Source organism: Aspergillus udagawae (assembly GCF_001078395.1).
Source record: "Aspergillus udagawae IFM 46973 DNA, scaffold_1, whole genome shotgun sequence".
Taxonomy (NCBI): domain Eukaryota; kingdom Fungi; phylum Ascomycota; class Eurotiomycetes; order Eurotiales; family Aspergillaceae; genus Aspergillus; species Aspergillus udagawae.
Genome location: NW_025091264.1, coordinates 3,404,936 through 3,428,304, shown reverse-complemented (window position 1 = coordinate 3,428,304; position 23,369 = coordinate 3,404,936). Strand labels below are relative to the sequence as shown.

The window sequence follows — 23,369 nt, the reverse complement described above, 5'->3', positions numbered from 1 at the left end:
GCTTGAGTTCATGACCTCAAAGTGCCAAGTGCATGCGCATGCCCTGCTTCCGTGGTTGTTGTTGTTGCTGATGGCCCTGAGGCAGGCATCTGCCGCGAAAATGCGATAATATTACCCGAAGAGATTGGAGAAGCAGCGACCTGGTAATCCTACCATATCTCAGCTTAGACAAAATTATAGTATACAGATCTATGGTGTTTCATTCAATGGCGACTCTCAGATGAAAACCGATCGCCACTGCCACGAACCAGGCGGAACCACAGAGAACGCGTGTTTCAGTCTATAAGATGCCTGTAAAGGTCGAAACTCGGAGCCATGAGCTAGATAGCACGCAGCCTCCTGGGTAAGCGCTTGACGCAAAGTAGTTGTTCGGCACCAACGAATATCTGTTATCTCCGGTCGTCGGTTTCCAGGTTCAGAACATCGTCTTCCAGGCTCAAGAGCCCCATTGCCCAGTGAACATGCATCGATTTACTAATAGTAACGAATCTCCTCTCTGTGTTGACACCTGTATGGCGTTCTTCATTAACGACTTCCTTGGGTGACGGGTCGGCGTCGGGTCGTTTGCGGAGATTCTCTTGGGTACGCTCATACGGCGGGCCGCGCCCCTGCTTTGCGGCAACGGTCCATGCATTTTCGCAGCCAATGGCCATCGCCTCCGACGATTTCCAGCCCGTCAAGCGTGAGACATCGCGTAGCTTCGAAATAGTCCAGCCGCGCTGGGCAGCGTCAACGAACTGAACGGCAGCAAAGAAGATAGGCACCGTCATCTCAATCAAGCAGGCCCCCAATGTAGGGCTCAATTTTCCCGCCTCCACATTGAACCACTGTGGGAAGTATATACCAGCGGCGATCTTTCCGATAACCTGAGCGTAATCAGCAGTCGTAGGGGCTGCCACTCCTGCAGCGACCATCATAGCGGGTGGCATCGACGGGTGCAGTCTGTGTAATAGAACCCGACCTGCATAGTAGAATCCCCACACCGCCGCAACCGTATGCGTGCGGTACTGCAGCGCTGGCCCGAACGGGGTCGATATAGGAGGGATAGTGTCAGCTGGCAGAGGAAGGAAGTCAGGACCGAGGGCACCGGCAAAAGTATCAAACGCAGCCCGAATATCCTCCCATTCGCTCTCTGCATCTTCATATGACATGACTTCTCCCTCTTCATTCTGACCCGGCGATGGGCTTCGATGTGCTGTGCTAGCGAACGCCGAAGGGAGGCGTGTTGGTCCCCTTGGCGGAACCATGCCATACATCGGAGGTGAATTTCCTCTCCCTGCATTGGGACCACCTACGGGCGACTGGCGGTTAGGCTCAGGCCCCCGGTTCTGTACGGATTCCGGAGGAGGCCCTCTTGGTACGTTCGCACCGCCCTTGGCAAAGCGGGACATGAATTTGTGAAGACCCGGACCTGGTGTCCAGTTCTGGCCAGTGGTTTTAGCTGCATGCAGCTTTCGTTTTCTGTCACGGTAACCGAAATCAGTGAGCCGGGCCAGCAGTAGCCATAGATGATCGGCCGAGCCATAGACAGCGTCCAATCGACCTATACCGGCGCGCGGTGGGCACTGACCCCAACGGGAAAAAGGTAATCTAGCTGACGATGAGCACGTAAAAGGCCAATGATCAAAAGAGGGGAGTCACTAACATGAGTCCGCCGCCCCCGATGAAACTCTGGATCATGTCTTGTTTGCAGTACCACCAGTAGAGATCACATTGGATTCTGTAGGTCTCAATGTCTTTCCGGGTAAAATGTCTTTCGCGCGAGCGAACACGCCCATCCTCAATCTGGCCAAACTGATCATAGTTGACCGCTCGACCCAAAAGAGATCCTATGAACTTCTCATCAATGCTGCTTTCTTTCTCAGCAAATGGGTCATCCTCCAAAAACCCTTCGTCGAAAGCATAGTAGTCCGCATAAGCCGATTGGGATTTCATCGCTCGCTGCCGTTGAGCCCACACCCTCCGCCGGTGAGATCGAATATCACGTGTGAGAGTGGCAAAGTCAATCTCTCGTACCAACTGGGCCGATCCTGCGACATGGCTGTTCCACTTTGAATGCTCGGCAGTCATCACTTCGTAATATGCCAACAGGAGTGTAGCAGCCAGAGTGCCAACCTGTTTGCGTTTTTGGGGCAGACCCACTGCATGACCGACTCTTTTGAGCGCAAAGTGATAGTGCTTCAACGAAACAGTCGGGGGCGCTTGTTGCAGATACGAGATATGTAAGCTGCTGAGGGCAAGTATGGCTTGAAGCAATGCGTGGTGCTCTAATGCTTTGAGAGGCATTGTATGTGTCCACAGGCCTTGCTGAGCTGCTGGCACAGGTGAGCCAAGCGTGTGTGCAGAATCTGCAGGATGTCGCTCGAAGATTGATATTGATGGGCCGGTTGAATGGATAAAGTGGACGAATATCCTAGCTGTTTTGGGGTTATTCAAGGGAGACGAGCCAAGCGTAGGGCGATAGGAAGCAAGCATGTTGGGTTCGTTCAGGTAGGTCGTGAAAGACCGCAGTTGTCGCTCATCTTGATTTGCAGAGGCCACAATGAGACTGAGTTGGTTGAAGTCTTCGGCCGATATTTGATCCTCCATTTCTTCATCAGATTCAACATCATAGTATTCTTCACTTTCGTCGTCCACGTAGGTAAATTCGGAAGATGTCATCAGCGGGATGGCCGGTCCATTCACCGATTGTCGTTCCTGTCTCGTACCTGAAGCGAATGCGGTTGTGGTTGCTGGGCCAGCTTGATACAACTTCTGGTACGATGTTTAGTAGCCAACGACAAACCTGATTACGTTGTGGCCGCATACCTGAGGAATTTGTGCAGTCACAAATGATAGAGTAGAGTCGATCGACGTCCCTTGCGGATTCATGACAGGCACTGGAGGTTCAGGCCACGTTGAGGCCTGCTGAGGTGGCAACCGCTGATCTGCTGCCGGAACCACGTCGTAGGTTGGCGCACCCATTCCATGTTGCGGATGGTCTTGATTTTGTATACCCGGCTGGTGCTGCGGAAAGTCAAACGGCAATAGTGGTGCCCCTAAGTTTCCGGGTCCGCCGGGAACGGAGACAAGAGGTGCTTCATACTGCTGCGGTCGATGCGGTCGAGGTTGCAATGAATCTACATACGTTTCTTGTACTCCTGTACTACCAGCTGCGTTCAAAGTAGACTGTCCCGTGGCTGCTAGCGGGAACGGCCTCGGCGCCAGTAATGGCCTGTTGGAGCCAGCCTGTCTTACCTGAGAGAGCTCATGATTATAGTATCCAGTTGGAAGCGGGGCTCCTGAGGGCGTTGGCTGCATCGGGGCATTGAGAGCGTGGTCAGTGTTATAGGCTCCGAATATGCCGATGGGGTTTTTGAAGATAACACGCTGAATATAGCCCTTGCATTCTCTTTTTGATTTGATACAATTATTGCATATGGGCTTCTCTTCTCCGCACTTAATGCGGCGTTGTCGGCAAGCTATATTTCAACCGGTCAATGACTGTTGTAGCCCTCGCCACCACCATTCGAGTTCTAAACGTACTGAGACAACCTGTTTTGGTGCGTTTCTTAGGGACCTTCTGTGCAGATGTGCTCTTCGAGTCAGTTTCCGCCTGTGGTTCTGCAGCTGCATCTGGTATATCTGCCACCCGATTTGTATCCGAATCATTGGCCAATGGCTGCCGTTGAGGAGCCTCGAAAGCTGTTGTCTCCCCCATAACGAGATACTTTGTGCCGAGGTGAGGCTGTTTCCATAGCCGATAGGCAGTGTGGGCTGATGAGGTTCGAGAAACTGATTTAGAGAATGAAAAAGGGATAGAAGAGAGGAGGGACTTCAAATAACTCCCTGGGGGCCCAAAACAGTTTGCATGAGTGGGGAGATGCAGTTCCACTAACTAGAGGCAGCACTGGAGTGGTAGCACAAATGATACCAGCCCATCGATTGGCCTGAGATCGTCGGCCAGATTTCCCAGGCTTCTCCACTGGAGTCTATTTACTATTTAGTCTCTTAGGTTCCGCGGCTCGCCGCAGTGTTGACGTTCTGAGGGGTCGACAGTCCGAATAATAATCATGCTTTCTTTTCAGCAAGGCAGGTCAGGTCATAAGGCTCAAAAATTTGCCAATATATGCAATTGACTTGTGGCGGTGCCTATTTGACCAATTGAAATCTGTGTTTACACTCACTGCCTTCTTAGGCCTCAGGCTAGTCATCCAGTCTGCAGAAATGGCAACAGCTGGCAAGGGTGTTTGATCGCTTTACTTGGCAATCATGCGCCTGGAAGCGAGATATATTGCATCTTCAAGTTGGGTTGGCGTAAAGATCATGAGCTAAGGAATTGAGCACTCTTGGTTGCACGAGTACGAATCTTTCGTAAGTCTTGAATAAGAGACCGAGGCACGGACTTCGTATTATCTGTGACACAGGAAGTCACCACCCAAGGTGTCCGCCCTGGTATCATGCTATGATGAATCAGAAAAGAAATGGAGAAATGAGCCGATCTAGACTGCTCTCGAACAAGAACAAGCTTAAAAATAGTTCGATTTTCTGACACTCTTGCTGATCAGAAGGACGGGGCACAGACACGAAGTACTGAACGCTGACCGCCTTTAGCTTTGACCAGCAGAAATACCGGTCGCTTCTCACCGCCAACGATATTTTTTCCTTTTTCTGTAGAGGCTGGACGCTAGCTTTGAACACGACTCTGGCAGAAGAGATTGCTGAGCTTCCTCTTGCCTAGGAATTTGAGTCGGCGCAGAATCAATAATTCTAGCTTCATCAACTGATATCTCACATTGCGCAGATATCGTGGACTGACTCATGCAATCATGTTTGCTGTCCCAGGATGGTCTGTTTCGAGCTCTGCTCTGAAGCAGCAAGAGCCTGCATCGCAATCTCAGAACCAGTCTCAACAGACCAATGGATCGCCAAAAGCAGGTGCTAAATCCAACAAGCGCAAGCGCGGCAATGACCATGTTACCAAAGCAAATGTTGACGAGATGTACCGTCGGCACATCGAAGGTCACAAGGGCACCCCGAAATCCCAGAAGCAGGGTGCGAGCAATGCTGTGCAGCCTAGCAAGAAGCAAAAGAAGGAGCATAAACTAGGCAATGAAGAATCTTTTATGCCAGGAAAGCAGAAGAATCAGATGAGGAAAGAAGGCAACAAAGACAAAGAGGATACATCGAGCAGTGCTCAGGATGTCGGGAATAAGGCGGATAGGAAGGAAAAGAAGCAGAAGAATAAGAACAAGAATCAGACCAAGGAACAACAGCAAGAGCCCAAAGAACAGAAGCAAGCTGCTTCTCCCGCAGGCGAATCCGTTATCCCTCCTGCTCCGCCGAAAACAGAAGCGATTCTTACACCCCTTCAACAGGCTATGCGGCAGAAGTTGATATCCTCCCGTTTCCGTCATCTGAACGAGACCCTGTATACGACACCCTCTTCTAAAGCCCTTGAGCTGTTTACCTCCAACCCCGAGCTCTTCGATGAGTACCACGCGGGATTCTCTCGACAGGTCAAAGAGTCGTGGCCTTCCAACCCTGTTGATGGCTACATTGCGGCTATCCGCAAGAGAGGAGGCTTGTCGTCAGGTTCCAAGAAGGGCAACAAACCTGACCACAAGAAGAACGCACAGGTTCCGCCGCTTCCCCGCAGACCCAACGGCCTCTGCACGATTGCTGATCTGGGCTGCGGTGATGCCCAGCTCGCGCAGGCCTTGACTCCCTCTGCGAAGAAATTGAACCTGAAGTTGCTTAACTTTGACTTGCATGCTCCACAAGGCTCACTCATCACCAAAGCAGACATATCTAATTTGCCCATTGCCGACGGATCTGTGGATGTGGCTATTTTCTGTCTCAGCTTGATGGGCACCAACTGGGTGTCTTTCGTGGAAGAAGCGTGGCGAGTTCTTCGCAGCGATGGCAAGGGCGAATGCTGGGTTAGTGAAGTCAAGAGCCGCTTTGGCAAGGTCGTCCGCAAGAAAGCCCAGATCGGTGCACGCAAACCGCTCAGCAAGTCCGAGAAGAAAAAGCTCAAGAAGAAGCAAGCAGGCGAGGACGATGCTGACTCTGATGTGGACGACGCGGATATCTATGCAGAAGACGCTCGTAAGGCCGACGATGACGAGACTGATATTTCGGCCTTCATTGAGGTGTTCCGCACGCGTGGCTTCATTCTCAAACCTGAATCGGTTGACAAGTCGAACAAAATGTTTGTGAAGATGGAATTCGTTAAACAAGGTGGTGCCCCGATTAAGGGCAAGTATGCCTCGGTCGCTCCAGCAAGAGGACCCGGCAAGAAAAGATTCATCGACAAATCTACTGATGTTGGCGCTGGCATGTCTCCCGAGGATGAGGCCCGGGTCCTCAAGCCTTGTGTCTATAAAATTCGGTAGGAGACATGCATTTGTACACGGGTATTTAGCCATCAATAGCTGTATATACTACAAATACCATCTAGCTAATCTCCTGCATAACAATGAAAGCTCATTGTACAGATTGCAAAGTTACGACAAACCGAGTGAGGTTTCGCAGAATGGTTAAGTGTCATTGCTTCTCTATCAGGTGTCAAACAGACACCGGTCCATGGCGGATGTCGTAAGTTTTCCTGAAATATGTAGCCGGAATCTCAAGATTCGTCCATTAAATCCCTGCTCATTGATTACCGCCCAATTGAGCAACAGCCCGGCCCATCTCCTCGTCATTGTAGATATGAAAGCCCTTCTCTTTAGTAACGCTAGCCAGCTGGACATTCTTCGCATCCAACTTCTCCTCCATAACCTGTTTCAGCGTCTTCAATACCAGTGTCTCGGCCTCGGGCAGTGTCAAGGAACGATGGTATTCGTTCTGTAATTCCGCCTGCGCACCTTCGCTTCCGGACCCGATGGCCTTTGCATCATATCTGTAAAATGTGCCAGATGGCTCGGCGTGATACCTGACCGTAAACTCAGATTAGTAACTACAATTGGAAGGCAAAACCGACCAACCGGCCGCTTAGAACATGTCACTATGTGATGCTGCAGGTGTTCAACGTACAGTTGCGGCCCATCCTCATCGTAACCCGCGATTAATAGGGCAACACCGAAAGGCCTGCTCATGACACTTTCATCATCATCACCGGTCTCGCCGAATCGCAGTGCAAGGTCACAGATCGCTTGGGTCGTGCTCTCTACTCTCAGAGGCTCTGCGTAGTGGAAGGCATGGTTCTGGCATTCAACGCGAGCGTGCTCAACCAGGGACCGGGCATCGGCCTGCAAACCGGACATGGCACATCCGATGTGCTGATCAATTTCGACAATCTTTTCGACGGATGAGGCTTCGAGAAGCGTAGATGTCACACGCTTCTCCACTCCTAGGATAACACCTTCCGAGGTAGCTACCTGAAGGGAAGTTAGGGAATGGTTTCCGTCTCCAACAGTAAAGGCAAAAGCAAGTTCAATTAAGAGAGCCTTTTAATGACGGATGAACGTACACCGATCGCTGTCGATCCCAGTTTGATAGCTTCAAGCGAGTATTCGACCTGGAACAGACGCCCTTCGGGGGAGAAGGTGCTGTGATAATTTGATCGTCAGACTGGAGATCATTGCAATGAGGTAACAGAGGAGACTTTGGGCCCGTACTTGATTCCACGGTCTATTGGCAGAGCTGGTGTTAGCTGACCGCATCGGAGAGGAGGTGCTATAGAGCTTACCATATTCCGATCGCGCGATGAACATCTTGGATTATCTCCGAAGTACGAAGTAAGAAAAGAGGCTTCAGCGAGGAGAGGTTCAATATAGAAGCGGATCAGGAAGAATGACGAAATTAGGAAAGACGGCAAGTGGTTGGTGAGGTGGGTGGAAGCTGTGTCTTGGAGCTCGGGTGAAGCTCTCAAACAACTACGCAAGTCGACGGAGCCTGGCGAAGAGTTGGAGCAGGCCTCAGGCTGCAAGGCATCATTTGCGCCTAATACCTTAACTCCGCCGCCCTACCGGATCAGGAAATGTAAACTGCGGTACGTACATGCTTGGCGGGCAGCAACTGGGTCTGTTCTTGTTTATTATTATTGCTCTTCTCAATCAACAATTCAATTGCCTTAGCTTCAATCTGTTCTGAATCCTGCCATTATTTCCGCCACATGGTTGACATCATATCCTCTGTCTCGCGGGATCATGTCCGTTAATGAGCGTCGCGCCAGTCAAATGGGTGCATCACGGCCCCGCGTAGCATCAAATCGCCTCGACGCCGAGAAAGCCGCTTTGCGCGCTGCTGCGTCTCCATTACAATCGGAAAATATGGATCAACTTCGTGACAGTGCGTCCAGTCAAAAGAGCAGGGCTTCCCGAGATCAACAGAACATTACCACTAGCGAAAAGCGCACCGAAAGGACCACGATCAACACGAGAGAAAAGGTTCAAATGCGCACACGGAATCCAGTTAAAGAGTCGGCAAGCGCGGGAAATAGAGGAGATTGGGAAAAGTTACGGACGAAGAGGGCTAATCAGACAGATGGTGCGGCTTCTGGTAATGCCCGGAAGAAGGAGAAAGAGCCGGCGGATCGTTAGTAGAGATCAGTTGCTCGCATTGCGACCAATGCTGACTATGGGACAACAGAATCTTGGACGCCGCAAGCCTCGTTGATTCCCCATTCAACTGCACCTTTAGCCAGTCGTGTATCCGTACCTCCTCTTGCCTCTGCACTGCCGCAACCGCTTCATCCCACACCGCTTCGCGAACTTAACACCGACGCGCAGGAAGCAGTGATCCTGGAAGACCTACTGTTTGTGTTCATGGGCTTCGAAGGCCAATATATCCATTACCACCATGCGTTTGACCCGACTGCGGAGAAAGATCGCTTGGCTGGTCCGGCTTTTCAACTGCCATCCGGGCTGGACCCGACGCTAAGAGACCTGACTTCTTCCATGCTGAAGATGGCGACGCATTACAGTGCGTTGGAGTCATTTGTGGAAGTCCAGAGTCGCGCTGAATACGGAGCTGTTAACCATGCATTGTGTGCTACGATTCGACGCATATTGAAGGATTATCTAATCCTCATCGCTCAACTTGAGACACAACTGCTGAACCACTCGAATTTTACACTACATATGCTGCATTTACACACCATGCCAACAAGCCAATGCTTGTCTCAACTATACTCTCTCGGACAAGAGCTCTTGAGACGCAATGGGCTGTTAGATCAGGATATCGATGAGTCGATCGACGACTTCGACGATGTCGATAATATTCTAGAGCAGTTAAAAGAAGGAGGGGACCTCATCCCGGGAGCCATGTCAAGCAAGAAGATATGCAAAGGAGGCAATGTCCTTCGACTGCTCACCGAGCGGTTGGCCACGTTCTCCGGCGATCCAACCACGAAGACTCTCCTGGAGAAGCTGCTCCGCGACTCCAGTCGGCCGTACATGGCGATGCTTAATGAGTGGCTACACCACGGAGACATCAAAGACCCTCACGCGGAGTTCCTTGTCAAAGAGCAGAAGTGGATCAAGCGAGAAAAGCTGGAAGAAGACTACACAGACGAGTACTGGGAGAAACGATATACAATTCGCGATAACGAGGTGCCTCCTCAGCTTGAAGGTGTCAAAGATAAGGTGCTCCTGGCTGGAAAGTACCTCAATGTTGTGCGAGAATGTGGTGGTGTTGACATAAGCCAAAAAGTGACGGACGTTCCTCATACACTAGATGACCCGCGGTTCCTAGACAACGTCAATGCGGCCTACACCTATGCCAATGCGTCTCTGCTGAACCTCCTTCTCACTAAGAACTCGCTCACAACACGCTTCCGGTCTCTCAAGCATTACTTCTTTCTGGATCGCTCTGACTTCTTCTCGTATTTTCTTGAGCTCGGCTCGTCAGAGCTGCGCAAACCAGCCAAAAATGTCAATGAGAACAAGCTTCAATCGCTGCTTGATTTAGTATTACGTCAACCCGGCAGTATCGCAGCTTCTGATCCCTTCAAGGAGGACGTCAAAGTGCGGATGAACAAGATTGGCCTGACAAAGTGGCTGATGCAAGTGGTGAGCGTATCCGGCATCGACCAAGACAACCCCGAGGCGGTTCTCGAAAGATACCAGGCTCCTCAAACACAAGGTGGAGAGGATGACAAGGATATTGTTGGTTTCGATGCACTGGAACTCGATTACTCCGTCCCCTTCCCACTGTCACTCGTCATAAGCCGCAAGACTGTCCTTCGATATCAATTGATATTCCGACACCTTCTCTCGCTGCGCCATCTAGAGACTCTGCTAGTGACATCTTGGTTAGATCAGAACAAGGTTATTGGCTGGCGGCACAAGTCTTCTGACCGCAGACTGGAGATGTGGAAGAGGCGCGCATGGAGTCTCCGCTCCAAGATGCTTGTATTTGTCCAGCAGCTCCTGTACTTTTGCACAGCAGAGGTCGTCGAGCCAAACTGGCAGAATCTGATGGATAGAGTCAACGGCACTGATGCTGATGGGTCGGAAGTGACGATCAATGGCACCAAGCAAGTCAATCGGACGGTGGATGAGCTTATGCAGGACCACGTGGATTTTCTGGACACATGCCTTAAAGAATGCATGCTGACCCAGGCCAAGCTGCTGAAGGTCTGTCCCATAGTGTGTCTTAATTGAAACGCTGCTAACTAACTTCGGAACCAGATCCATTCGAAGCTGATGACCTGTTGCACTATGTTTGCGTCCTGGACCGCTTCCTCCCTTGCACGAGCTTTGGCTTCTGCTGACGTGGACTTGTCCGGGAACAAGGCGTCTAATTCCGATGGTAGAGGCTATGACCCGACGCGGATTGGCAAATTAGAGGACACCTTGAAACGATACGAGGATCATTTCAACCGTCATCTGCGCATCCTAATGGACAGGTACGGAAACTGCTCGGAATACAGATCTTGAATTTTGCTCGCCAATGAATACTGATTATCCTTGACTATAGCTTGAACTACTTTGCTGCGACGGAAAGCGTTGTCCTTCTCAAATTGGCCCACGCTTTGAGCTCAATCAGCAAAGATGATTGAACGTCCTACCGCTGATGTACCTGACCCTGACCAACCACGCTATATACCACTCAACCAGGCCAACTGCAGCGTGCTCGAAGACACTGTGGATGGTTAACACTTGCGACATGCGAGATCATCATCTTGTAATCATTGAATGATATCCGTCAGTGCTCGGCAGGCGCGATACAGCTTCTTCTATTTGAAGAGCACCTTTGCGCAGACAAATCTAACACTGGGCCCCAATCCCAGTTCGTGTCTGCTGTGTTATCAAGCTTGGATGACTTTCGGCCGATGACTCTAAGAGAATAGTTCGGAATCTCGCCGCTCGCAAATTCTGTTCTCTTGCAGGTTTACAGATACGACGGCTTCGCGAAGATGACTACTTCGTAAACATGCATATCATGATGACATATGGCTGGAAATGGAACCGAATGAACAACATGAACATGAAATTCAATTTAGATACCCTGGTGCATGTTTTAAACTGGCTTCCCAACAAATACAACTATTGAAATAAGGCTTTTTATGCTTAAACTCCGCATTCTATCTGCTCTTAACTTTGTATTAATCCTTCGGCCGCAGTCTGACAGCTCCTTACGCAATTCCAGGGGCAAGCCATGAATCGTTTGACTTTGGCGACAGCCCAAGTGAACGGGACCTGTGTTATTAGACACGCTGGGATCCCTGATACGCTTGTGTGTCGGAATACTTGAGCTCCCTTGCCCAACACCGACTATTGACCAAGTTTGTTTGGAAAGAGTGGACATCTGTAGTTCTTGCTACAAGCAACCTGTTTGCCTGTAACGGTAGATGGTTGCTTTATCACTTCCCAGACCATAAATTAACTACGCGAATTAATGCACATATAAAAAAAAGAAAGCCGAGGACCTAACGAGTCACATCGGCAAGGAAAATAAGCCCAGTATACATGGTCACTCTAGCGCGACTATTACTTCGATCTAAAAGGGATTAATGTAATCAGGTATTCGTGTGTATGTACTCTTCTCACGCAATCGTTCACCATAAAACCACAGGAGCAGTGGTGAAGGTATTCCAATGAAGATTGCAATGAACGCCAGTAAACTGTTTCCCCAGGCAAATCCGAGGGTAGTATATCTTCATATGTCAGTAGAGCTCTCTACATTGCATTGTTAATGCGGAGAACCTACAGATTGGGGGCTATCAAGGGCAATGCAAATCCTAACAGACTTCGTAGAACCATGACGGCGGCCATGGCACTTGCGGCAAAAAGCTGGTATGTGTCAATGAGATAGCCTTGGACGCAAACCAACTGTACAACGGTAGAACCGGCGTAAATAGCGGCACCGATGTTACTTCTCGGGGTCAGCGATATCCTCCTTCGATAGATTGATCATGCAAGGGAATACTTACGGCATGATCCAGTGAATGCTCGGCCGGGCACTCCAACCGTACCAGAAGAGTCCGATGGGGACAATGCATGCTCCTGCACAGAGAATCGGCAACCGAAATTCAGGCCGGGCCACCCCTCCATTCTTAGCCCGCAGTCGTTGGTAAACGCGGTCGGCGATCCGAGTCCCCAGCTGCGTTGCGATAGCCATTCCAACCGTTAGAGAGATATAGTTCAGCGATCCAATAGATTCCGATTCATGATAGATCGTCGTCCAGACGTCCGGGAACGTAGCAACCATCAGGTATAAGATGCCGTTGAGATATGCCAGATACAGACTCAGTACCTGGATGATGGGCTGCGTGGCCAGCAAACGGAATGGTCGGATCAAGTTCTTGTGCAGCAAAGCGGTCGAGGACATGCCATCATATTCGGTGTAGAGGTTGATGTTTCCAGTCATCTTGCGCATGCGAGCACATTTCCTTCGCAATAGAACAGGACCGTATGTCTCACGAAGTAGGAAGAACGCGCCAAGCTGAACAACAGCGGCAGCAATTGAGACCACATAGAAGCACCACGGCCAGGACTCATACTGAACAAGGAAACCGCCGGTGATGGGACCGATAGCCGTTCCTAGGAGTGGAGCCAGGGTGAATACTGCCATGGCCTTCCATCGGTCCTGTGGAGGGAAAAGGTCACTGTTCATACCGCTCCCTATCTACACAAAGCTCAGATTAGCACTAGTGCCAAGAAATGCTTTAGAGATACATACTCCGAAAGGACCAGCGCCCCCTAACCCGGCCAGAAATCGATATGCAATGAGCTGGTTTTGCGTCTTGGCAATTCCGCAAAGAGTATTGAAGATGATATAGAAGATGTTCGCAGCGGAGAGGATTATGACTCGTCCGTACATCTCGGAGAGAGGTGAACTGACAAGAGGAATTATTGCACTACCGAGCAGGTACACAGAAAGACTCATGATGAGCAGTGTTTGGGAACGGATCTTGAGATCATCGGCGATTGCCTCTAGAGCCGGGGCAACCGTGGCCGAGGACATTGAGCTCAAGAGATTGAACAGGGACACAGGAATGAAGACCATCCATTTTCGACTCGCAGGCCAGTTCTTGGGATTCTCAGCGTCGTTGGGACCGTCCCACGTCACCTACCCGAGACTTCTGTTAGATGTGAGGATTGTTCCTCCTCGTATAAGAATTCTGCTGCCACGAAGGGAGGCCCACCAGGTTTGGATCAGGGGCAGGTCTTCCAGATGAAGAAGACGAAGCTCCGACAGGCTGAGACTGAATCTGAGCATCGCCGTCTCCTTTCTCACCAGAAGGAGTCAACGCTAATTGAGTTGCCATGCTAGCGAAGAATGGACATGAACCTGTAAAGTGACATAAACAAGGCCAGCTTTCCGTTTGAAAGGGTCCCGAGAAAAGAATTTCCCGAATGATAGAAAACACGGTGGCCCCTATTTGTTCGACTCTCGGATATGCGATGCGTTCATGGCTTCCTTACTTGATTTCAAGAAGAATCAAGCAGACCTGGAAAGTTAAGGAGACAACGTAAGGTATCGACGGGCTCTCAGACATCCCAGTCGACTGAGTCTAGGGTGATTGGCGGCTAGAGTCTGACACCTATATAGCTCATCGCCTATCATTGTTAGTGTCTTCTCAAGCATAGCCGGGTGGGTAGAGACACGGACGCTACAGATGCTTGTCTGAATGGGGCAGAGCGAAGCATTATCTAACCATGATTGGCATGCTTGGAAAAGGCGAGTCATGGATCCCTGTCTAGCCGTTTAGGCTGTGATTGAGGATCGATTGGAGGTTGCCGATGGTGCATCCTAGAGGCATCCACAACTTCCACATCCGGTCAGTATGTCCATCAGGAGCGCCAGAAAGCCAATATTATCGATATTTGGAGGCCCTATTGCCCATACGGAGAAGGCAAGCCAGTGTCGGGCGCTCCATTTCTCGAGTTGATTTTTTGTGGCGCAGAGTAAGTATTAAAAAGTCCCGCCCTTGGCTTATCTCCCGGATATTTAATACATAAATTGACCAACGCCTCGAAAGACCAGGGATTCTCTCCGGTTTCCCGCCAAACGCTCTTCCACCCTCTTTCGAATCTGCCATCTTCGATGCCATACAGCTCTAGTTCAATTTGGAGGCTCGAATTGGATATGTCCAGGCCAATCAAGACCCAGACATGATATCGATAATATCCACACCCTTTGGGATTCGCCATTATCGGCCGCTTTCTGTTAGGATGCTTCGATGCTGATGCCACTGGGCGCTCCTCGCCAATGAGGACCAGCCAACACAATGCATTGTGATGTGTTATATAGAGCAAAATATACCCATCAATGGCGATCACTGCTGCTCCTGGAGACATCCCTATTGCTAGAAAATTGATAGGTCGCGATGTTTTCGATTGACAGCCCGCAATGTTCCTGTTCCTTAGAGAGCACTAACACATTGCAGTTCATGCAGTGCTTGCGTACTTTTCTCAGAGATCATTGTATAACATCCATTGGACCAGTTCATTTCGATGCTCACTACGACACAGATAGTGGGGGATTTCTTGTCATTCAAGGGAACTTCCAGCGGGACAACTTTCTATGGCAAAAGATTGACTTGCCTGAACTTTTGGGCGACCCTCATTACGCGTATGGGAGTTGGCCTTCGAATGATGGGCCCCTCTCACAAGGAACTGAGCTAGAGAACTTATTGGACACTTCTCGAGACAAATTTGAACATCTGGGCCCTGACAGCTTCATGATGACTGCGAGCTTGCTTCCATTCGAATCCTCTGCATCTTTGGACCGTATGCGAGCTCTTCCTAGTGCTCTTCTACAGAACTGAGAAGACAGAACAGTCAATGATCCAGTCCCGACCACAAGTTCGAATACCTCCATTTTCTCTTTCCTCTCCGAACGTTCCTCCCAGACGAGACAATCTGATTGTAGCACTTCGTCACTGTTCGGAACAGATACACCATGCAGTCCGTCAAAGAGGTGAATGTCTTCGATACCATACCAGATCTGGAAGAACACATCACTAAGCAAAGAAAAGTGGGGCCGGGATCGGGCCGGAAACGGGCGGAAGCTAGTTTATCCGGAAGCTGTACTTCTTTCCTTATCGCTTATCAACACCATCTCCAACAACTGCCACCACATGAAGCTCTCCAGCCTATCTCACTAACATCAACGCGCCTTTTCCCAGTTACCAAATCGAATCATTCAGTCTGTGTTAGCGCAGAGAATACCTATTTAGTGCATTATTGTCGTTGCCACTGTCTAAACTCCAACTGAGAACAGCATCTTCCTGCTCCGTTAGATCCTTGTATTACCAGCTCCCCCAAAATGGCGTCCAGTTAGGACATCGACGACTCTGATTTGACAACAGCCATGTCAGAATCAGATATTGTGATATTTACAGAAATGCCAGATGACGTCCAGGCGATACTCCGCGGCTATGAGCCCTCAGATACTAGCGATGACGCGGTGCACGTCCTTCGCGAGACTTTTAAGTACCTACCTGCGGACGGGAGACGCAACCTTGTGCAAGACATAGTTGAGGCTGGAGCGCAGGGAAAGTTACAGCAACTTGCACAGAGCATAATCACTGGCCTCCTAACACCCCTCAAAGTTGCTGGTGATAAGACAGCGGAGATTACGCCTTCGTCGCGAATTGGCTTGGAAGACTCACTAGAGGATCTTGCTGCTATGACAGACAAGTCCATGACCCGTGTGAAACAGCAACAGCTCCGAGTAGAAGCACTACGGAGAGATGGCAACAAATGCGTAATCTCTGGCGAGTACGACGTCAATCTAGAAGACGAGTATCCCGACGAGGTCACAGCAGACCTCGAGACAGCGCACATTATACCTTTCGCCATTTCGAAATTCGACGGTGATTCTGAGCGCATGCGGATGGTAAAGATCTGGTCGAATATGTTCCATTATTTTCCAAGCATTCGGTCGAGGCTCAACTTCCAGTATGATCAGATCAACTCATTGACAAATGTCATGATGTTGTCAGCCGGGATGCACAAACAGTTTGGACGGTTCAGTATGACACTGGAACCAACGGACACCCTGAATCAGTATCGCGTGAAGACATTCCGTCGTTTCACCAGGAATCTTAATAATCATCTTCCAAAAGATGGGGTTGTCAACCTTATATGCTATGACGGACGATATCCTTTGCCGTCCCGTGAACTACTTGGGCTTCACTGTTCTGTGGCACATATACTCAATGCCACGGGCAGGGGCGTGAAGATTGACAGAATTATGCGAGACTATGGTGCCACTGGCGCATTCGCCCGTGATGGAGGCACGAATATCGCGGAACTGTTGTCTGTCAGCAACCTCACGTTGTTGCCCACGGTCGATGAGCGCGGTATGAACTCGAAGTCTGGAAGAGCAGTGTTTAGAGATACGCGTAAGATTCCTACTTTAAGGACAGAGACCGATGAATCAAGAGAATAGACCAGAGTGCTAGTTGCAGGCACGGGTGGTTTAACACCGGCTGAGGCGGAGGCTGAGGTGGAACGCATCATTCTACCGAGGAAGCCGATGAAGTCGAGGAAGCCTAGGTTGGTTTCGATGATTGGACGGCGCACAGGTTGGTCAATTTCTGTCGGCGTATCACGATAGGGAATCGACCTTATTGGGCGTCTACCAACGACCCCTAATGGAAATTGATGGATCATCACGGCGAGGATTGATGAGGATAATGCTTTATCTGTATATCGATGGTCACATCACACCTGTCCACCCAGTCACGCTATTTGACCACCACCACCACCACCGCAGAAAAAAACCCGATGACTGGCAAAACCATGATCATTCAAGAATGAAACAAACGCGATGCCATCAGTTGAGAAAGGACCTGTTACACGGCCTGGTAAAGAAGCCTCTGAATAAGAGCTGAGTCAGCTGACCGAAGAGCCCGTGATGGGACTCGGAGATATTTTTCGTCGCCGCCAAAGAAAGATTCAAGCAATACAATGCAATCGAATACAAGGTGCTTGATATTTCAAGAAATCCGTTAGAACAGGGTTTCAACGCCGAGGAATATGATCTCGTCATTGCCTCGAATGTAGGTCACACTATGAGCTGACATTCTTAGCACTCTCTCTGATATTAGCTCAGGTCCTCCATGCAACTCCCATTTTGCATGATACCCTTAGTCATGCACGGACGCTTCTGAGGCCTCAGGGTCGTCTGTTCTTGCAAGAGCTATCCCCAAGTGAGTGTATCTTTCGGCGGTCAAAATAGTTCCCAGAAGCTAACAGTGATAGTCACAAACTGCATGGTGTTTATAATGGTTAGTATGGCCCTCACTTCCCTTATTGCAGATAATTAACCTCTGTAGGGTCTCTTCTCTGGCTGGTGGCTCGGTGAGGCAGACGGCCGTATCGAAGGACCATTCCTACCTCCAGAGGAATGGGACACCAGACTACGTGCCGCAGGCTTCAATGGATGCGAGACGGTCACATATGACAACGAGAGGCCTTATCCTATCAATGCCAACATTGTCGCCAGACCCGCCATGTATTTTGAGTATCCGAAGCAAGTCAGCCTTCTTTCTGGTCATTCCCAGATCATCCCCTTTGCGCTTCAGTTAGAAATATTGCTACGTGATAAGGTCTACAGTCCTCAACACTACCAATGGGGCTCAGAAGAGCAGCCACCTGCTGACCAAGACCTGATTTCCTTCGTGGACCTCGACGGACTCCTCCTGAAAGATCCCACCGAAAAGGATTGGGACCTTCTACTACAAACAATTCAGTCTCTGCAAGAAGCTTCTGTGCTTTGGCTTACTCCATCGGCACAAGTCAACGCGAAGCATCCGCACGCAGCCTTGATTCTCGGAGTGGCAAGGACCATCCGGTCTGAGATGGATATGCCACTAGCGACTTTAGAGCTTGAGAACATCGATACTTCTGAGGCAGCAGGTGCAGCTCTGAATGTCTTCCGAAGGGTGCAAAGGTGCAAAGATGAAATGGCTGAATTAGATCCAGACATGGAATTTGCCTGGGTAAACGGGGCAGTGCACATCGGACGCTTCCATTGGTACCCTATCCCAAGCGCCTTGAAGGCCACTGCTGCGTCGCCAGACACCAAAGCCCTGGCGATCAGCAAACGAGGTCTTTTGCAAACCCTTCGCTGGAGCGGACGCCCTCTTCCGGAGCTCCCTGCAGACCAAGTCCAGGTTGAAATGAAGGCAGTTGGGTTAAACTTCACAGACGTGCTCATTGCCATGGGTGTAATCAATAGTGTCGATGCTCTCGGGGACGGGTACAACACCTTTGGTCTGGAAGGCGCTGGCTACGTCAGCAAAGTCGGCACTGACGTCGACCATGTCAAGCCAGGGGATAGGGTGATACTGATCGGGACGAATTCGACCGGTCTTGCTACCCAAGTGCAACGGCCTGGAGGCTTTGTACTGCCGATACCCGACCATCTCAGCTTCGAGGACGCGGCAACCATGCCGGCGGTCTATGTCACCGTGCTTCTGGGGCTGTTTGACAAGGCGCATCTCGCCAAAGGTCAGTCTATTCTGATTCACGCTGCTGCAGGGGGCATCGGTATAGCCGCCATCAACATTGCTCGGTGGATTGGGGCGGATATCTACTGCACCGTGGGCTCAGAAGAAAAAGCCGACTTCCTGGTCAAAGAGTTCGGAATCCCGCGTAACCGAATCTGCCATTCCCGCGACACCAGTTTCCGTGATGATTTGATGGCAGCTACTGATGGTGTTGGGGTTGACTGTGTGCTGAACTCTGTATCCGGTGAGCTGCTTCACACCTCGTGGGAGTGTGTAGCCTCCTCCGGATGCATGGTGGAGATTGGCAGGCGCGACATGATCGGACGAGGTCAATTGGCTCTAGACAAGTTCGAAGACAATCGGACGTTCATAGGCGCCGATTTGTCGCGGTACACAGTTTTCAACAAGCCCGCCGTCGTTCGATTGATGAGGATGATGCTGGATCTATATATCGATGGTCACATCACGCCTGTCCACCCAGTCACGCTGTTTGACGCCGAGAGCGTCGAAAGAGCCTTTCGCTACATGCAGCAAGGTATTCACATTGGAAAGGTCGTTATCAAGTCCCCCGACGCCGAAAGTTCACTTCCGTGGGATCGTACAATCCCCAAACCCTCGTTCCGCGGCGACCGAAGCTACCTCCTGGTCGGTGGTATGGGTGGTCTTGGGCGGGCTATTGCTACATGGATGGCAACGCACGGCGCCAAGCACCTGATCTTCCTTTCACGATCAGCCGGAAAGACGGACGACGACCAGGCCTTCATTCACGAGCTCAATCTCATGGGTTGCGCCGTGCAGGCGTGGGCAGGCGATGTCGCCGATCCTCTCATGGTGCATAACGCCATCGAGCAAGCGCCCATGCCTATTGCAGGCGTGATGCAGATGGCCATGGTCCTCCGCGACATCGGGGTCATGGATATGGACCTCGAGACCTACCAGGCCGCGATCCGGCCCAAGGTCGACGGAACCTGGAATCTGCACAACGCAGTTCCCAATGACGAACTAGACTTCTTCGTCCTCTTCTCCTCCGTCTGCGGCATGGTCGGCTATTACGGGCAAGCAAACTACGCTGCTGCAAACACCTTTCTGGACGCCTTCGTCCAGTACCGTCACGAGCGTGGTCTCCGGGCATCGGTCATGGACATCGGCGCCGTCAACGACGTGGGCTACATCAGCCGCACACCGGCAGCCAAGGACGCTATGCTAGCCAGCGCCGGCCGTCTCATTACAGAACAAGACTTCCTCGACACGCTCCAGCTAACCATCGCGCGGTCCTCGCAAGCCCCGGTCTCATTCCCAGCAGCTTCCCCAGAGTTAGGGACCACAGGCCTGCAGTTCCAAAACCCATGCCAAGTGACTCAAGCCCTCGAATGCCGACTGCCCATCATGCACCCGCAGAACAACATCATTTGGAAACGCGACCCGCGCATGGCCATCTACCGCAACATCGAGACCTTTGCGGGTGATAATGAAGCGACGACCAGCGGCATCAAGCCGTTTTTATCGTCTGTGAATGCCGACCCAAGTCAGTTGGATCAGCCTGCCGCGGCGGAGTTCCTAGCAGGTAAAATCCGGGACCGTGTGGCGACTTTCCTGATGCGCAGGGAGGACGAGGAGCCCCTAGACCTAGGGCTAACTCTGTCCGCGGCCGGCGTAGATTCCCTGGTGGCCATCGAGGTGCGGAACTGGTGGAAACAATTTAGGAGTGGAGGTGTCCGTGCTGGAATTAATGAACGGGGGTAGTATGCTTCGACTAGGAGAATTAGCGGCCAAGAGGCTGCGGGAGAAATTGGGCAATAGTTGATCCAAGGTAGTTAGGCTTGAGGTAGTCAATATTGACATGCAGTGTGCCGGCAGTTAGTGATTCTGCTAGTTTATATAAAGCAGCTTGTTCCCAACTCTTCCTCATCTTTCTTCACTAATTGTCGCACTCACCACAGCCTGTGCTCTTGGTCAGAATCATCATCAGAAACGCACCAACCACGAAGAAGGTCAAGATGTCTCGATTCGGCCCCTTCACCCTCATCGACGTCCCCTACCGGTTCATCAATAAACACCCCCTCCAGACCACGTTCCTTATCCCCAATACCCTCTTTTTACCCCTGGCTCCCGAAGAACCCAGAAACCGTCCCGTGATAGTCCGCTTTCACGACGGCGGCTTCATCGTCGGCCACCGTACTTATGAACCCTGGTTCGCACAATGGCTCCTCGACCTTGCACAGGCCCACGAGGCCATCATTATCACGCCAGACTACCGACTCCTTCCTGAGTCCAACGGCGCCGATATCCTGAGCGACATCGCGCATTTCTGGCAATGGATGCAGACTAGCGTGGTGGAGCTCGCTTCGAAGAGTGGCTGGCCTTTTTCTTTGGATCTGACACGCACACTCTGTTGCGGGGAGAGCGCCGGAGGCTATCTGGCTGTTTACTCGGCATTGCACCTCCGATCGATGATTTCTGTCATGACAAACACTTCCCTCTCCGAGGAGAAACAGGAGAACGTGAAGCCGATCGTTGATATTCGAGCGGTGATATCCATCTCCGCACCGCTGGACACCAATGCCCCTGAGCTGAGGGTCCCACGTCCGCGCACGTTTATCGGCACTCGGCCGCCGCCGCCACGAGAGGCAGAGGCGCGGATCAGGACGTATATCAAGAACATCCCACCCGGTGCGATTCGGACGGGATCGAAGCCCACGGTGGAGATGTGGGAGCTGGTACTCTGTGTGTCGCAGCAGTCGTATCTGCCGCGCCTGTTCGGTGTTAAAGGAAATGGACAGAAGGCTGCATTGAGTGGGATTATGGAGAGTCTGGAGAAGTGGAAGGAGGAGCGAAGCGAGGGTTTGCCGGCTCTGTGGATTGTTCATGGCAGTGGGGATACGATGGTAAGTTTAACGTTAACCCTGCCGTCGTGGAGCAGTCCGTATCCATCATCTGATCTGGCACAGATTCCCCCAGTGTGTTCGACGGGATTTGTAAAGCGGTTGCGGGAGATGTTACCGAGCGTTCCCGTAAAGTTGGACGTGCTGCCAGGAGAGCATTTGTTCGATGTCGATATCACCATGGAGGAGGAGTGGGTGACAAAGGGAAGAGGCTTCCTGGAGCACTACTGGCCCTGACTGTTGCCTATGCAAACGCAGCAATCAGTCAGCACTAAAACAGCCAGAAACAAACGTAATTTTTGAGTCAGGCCATCTCAGAATAGTAAAGACGATACTCTCCATCCGCATCAATGTCAGTTGAACGTTCCCTCAGAATATCGAATCATCCGTAGATTAGGAAACAAAATTGTTACCATCGTGTCTGCCTTCCACAGAGCACCACATACAGGAGCAGCTGAGCGACTCAGGAAGCAGCCAGTGGTAGGCCCGCAGGCAATGCCTCAAGGACTCCAAATAAGAAAACGAAGGAGGCAGGGGCCCGACCACGAATTAATGATGTTTCACAACCGCTTAGTACGGAATTTATCTGGCAGTGCACTACCAACTGCTCAAACTGGCCGGCACGGGGTTGGAGTTGCACGCAGATGGTCTTTTGGTAGCTGATACTCTACCAACCGCTCCAAGGACTGAAGAACAGATAGGGAATTGCGCATATCCACTGGCTGGATACAGGATTATTCAGTCCATGGCACGTTCGCACAAGCCCTTTGCAAGTCAATTATGTAGATAAATCAGTGAAAATCAGACGCTAATCTTTCATTGTTCTTTGCGTTGTAGGTAAGGAAATCATTGGGCCAGGCTGAGAGCAGCGCCACGCTGTCTGGTGTCCAGGTTCTCCAGGCTCTGACATTAGGAAGGAAGCTCGCTTGACCGGCAGAGCATCTACTCATCTATGCCCCAGGAACAGAGGAAATTGCCTTTGTGATGGAGATCACTCGTCAACTAGTTGGGAGGCCCACCGGGATTTCTGCCAGTGGTCGGGACTTTATAGCTTTCAGGACATGAGGCGGGTGGCTTAGTCCAGTCAGTTCTCCATACTCCCGGCCAGTGCAGCTATGTAACGTCAGACCCATCGGCTGCACTAAACACACCAGCGGGTTACAGCCCCAGCAAGCGTTTTTGCTCAAGCAGTGAACCATGGTTCTGGAATTGCTATCATTAATCTGACAGGCTACGCGTCTCTCATTTGATGTCTCGAAATGAGAGCGAGACCCGAGAGTCTGGATTCTTTCAATCTGGGAGCATAGAGCCCGTCGATCGCCGGTAACCCAAACCCACGGCAACTGTTTTACGTTGAATTGATACCACCCCTCCGCGGTAGGATGGACTCGATCCGGGAAGAGTCTGAGATGTCCAACCCCATATTCAGTTTCAGAAGCCATTTTGAGGCACCGTCTTCTCACTTGGCAAGCCCATTTGCTCGTCTTATGCTTCTGACCTCCCCGACGACCGGTGGACGTCATTGCCCCGCTCTTAGAACAGCTGCAGACCGAGTATGTCCGTGATCCGCGATTTTGTTCGTCATCCAATCA

At 51.0% G+C, this 23,369-nt stretch overlaps 7 protein-coding genes across 7 annotated transcripts; 4 read left to right on the top strand and 3 right to left on the bottom strand.

The window, feature by feature from the left end:
* Positions 1 to 389: 389 nt before the first annotated feature.
* Aud_001107 (putative C6 finger domain protein) lies at positions 390 to 3,700 on the bottom strand (the record flags this gene model as incomplete). The annotated part of the gene is made up of 4 exons (XM_043286608.1): positions 390 to 1,590; positions 1,646 to 2,754; positions 2,809 to 3,461; positions 3,526 to 3,700. 4 exons carry the CDS (start codon positions 3,698 to 3,700, stop codon positions 390 to 392), a joined length of 3,138 nt encoding a protein of 1,045 aa, XP_043142543.1.
* Positions 3,701 to 4,808: 1,108 nt separating this feature from the next.
* On the top strand, positions 4,809 to 6,377 carry Aud_001106 (25S rRNA (adenine645-N1)-methyltransferase; the record flags this gene model as incomplete). The annotated part of the gene is made up of 1 exon (XM_043286607.1): positions 4,809 to 6,377. One exon carries the CDS (start codon positions 4,809 to 4,811, stop codon positions 6,375 to 6,377), a length of 1,569 nt encoding a protein of 522 aa, XP_043142542.1.
* Positions 6,378 to 6,636: 259 nt separating this feature from the next.
* Positions 6,637 to 7,697, bottom strand: pup2 (proteasome core particle subunit alpha 5; the record flags this gene model as incomplete). Its single annotated transcript, XM_043286606.1, has 5 exons — positions 6,637 to 6,916; positions 7,018 to 7,361; positions 7,454 to 7,532; positions 7,602 to 7,614; positions 7,673 to 7,697. 5 exons carry the CDS (start codon positions 7,695 to 7,697, stop codon positions 6,637 to 6,639), a joined length of 741 nt encoding a protein of 246 aa, XP_043142541.1.
* A 435-nt stretch (positions 7,698 to 8,132) lies between these two features.
* Positions 8,133 to 10,987, top strand: Aud_001104 (gamma-tubulin-complex subunit SPC97; the record flags this gene model as incomplete). Its single annotated transcript, XM_043286605.1, has 4 exons — positions 8,133 to 8,520; positions 8,575 to 10,562; positions 10,617 to 10,834; positions 10,906 to 10,987. 4 exons carry the CDS (start codon positions 8,133 to 8,135, stop codon positions 10,985 to 10,987), a joined length of 2,676 nt encoding a protein of 891 aa, XP_043142540.1.
* A 1,147-nt stretch (positions 10,988 to 12,134) lies between these two features.
* Aud_001103 (putative MFS transporter) lies at positions 12,135 to 13,699 on the bottom strand (the record flags this gene model as incomplete). The annotated part of the gene is made up of 4 exons (XM_043286604.1): positions 12,135 to 12,303; positions 12,362 to 13,056; positions 13,111 to 13,500; positions 13,577 to 13,699. 4 exons carry the CDS (start codon positions 13,697 to 13,699, stop codon positions 12,135 to 12,137), a joined length of 1,377 nt encoding a protein of 458 aa, XP_043142539.1.
* A 2,081-nt stretch (positions 13,700 to 15,780) lies between these two features.
* On the top strand, positions 15,781 to 16,830 carry Aud_001102 (HNH endonuclease signature motif containing protein; the record flags this gene model as incomplete). The annotated part of the gene is made up of 1 exon (XM_043286603.1): positions 15,781 to 16,830. One exon carries the CDS (start codon positions 15,781 to 15,783, stop codon positions 16,828 to 16,830), a length of 1,050 nt encoding a protein of 349 aa, XP_043142538.1.
* An 838-nt stretch (positions 16,831 to 17,668) lies between these two features.
* Positions 17,669 to 22,014, top strand: Aud_001101 (putative polyketide synthase; the record flags this gene model as incomplete). Its single annotated transcript, XM_043286602.1, has 4 exons — positions 17,669 to 17,671; positions 17,720 to 20,572; positions 20,836 to 21,780; positions 21,844 to 22,014. The coding sequence occupies 4 exons, from the start codon at positions 17,669 to 17,671 to the stop codon at positions 22,012 to 22,014; spliced, it is 3,972 nt and encodes a 1,323-aa protein (XP_043142537.1).
* Positions 22,015 to 23,369: the final 1,355 nt, after the last annotated feature.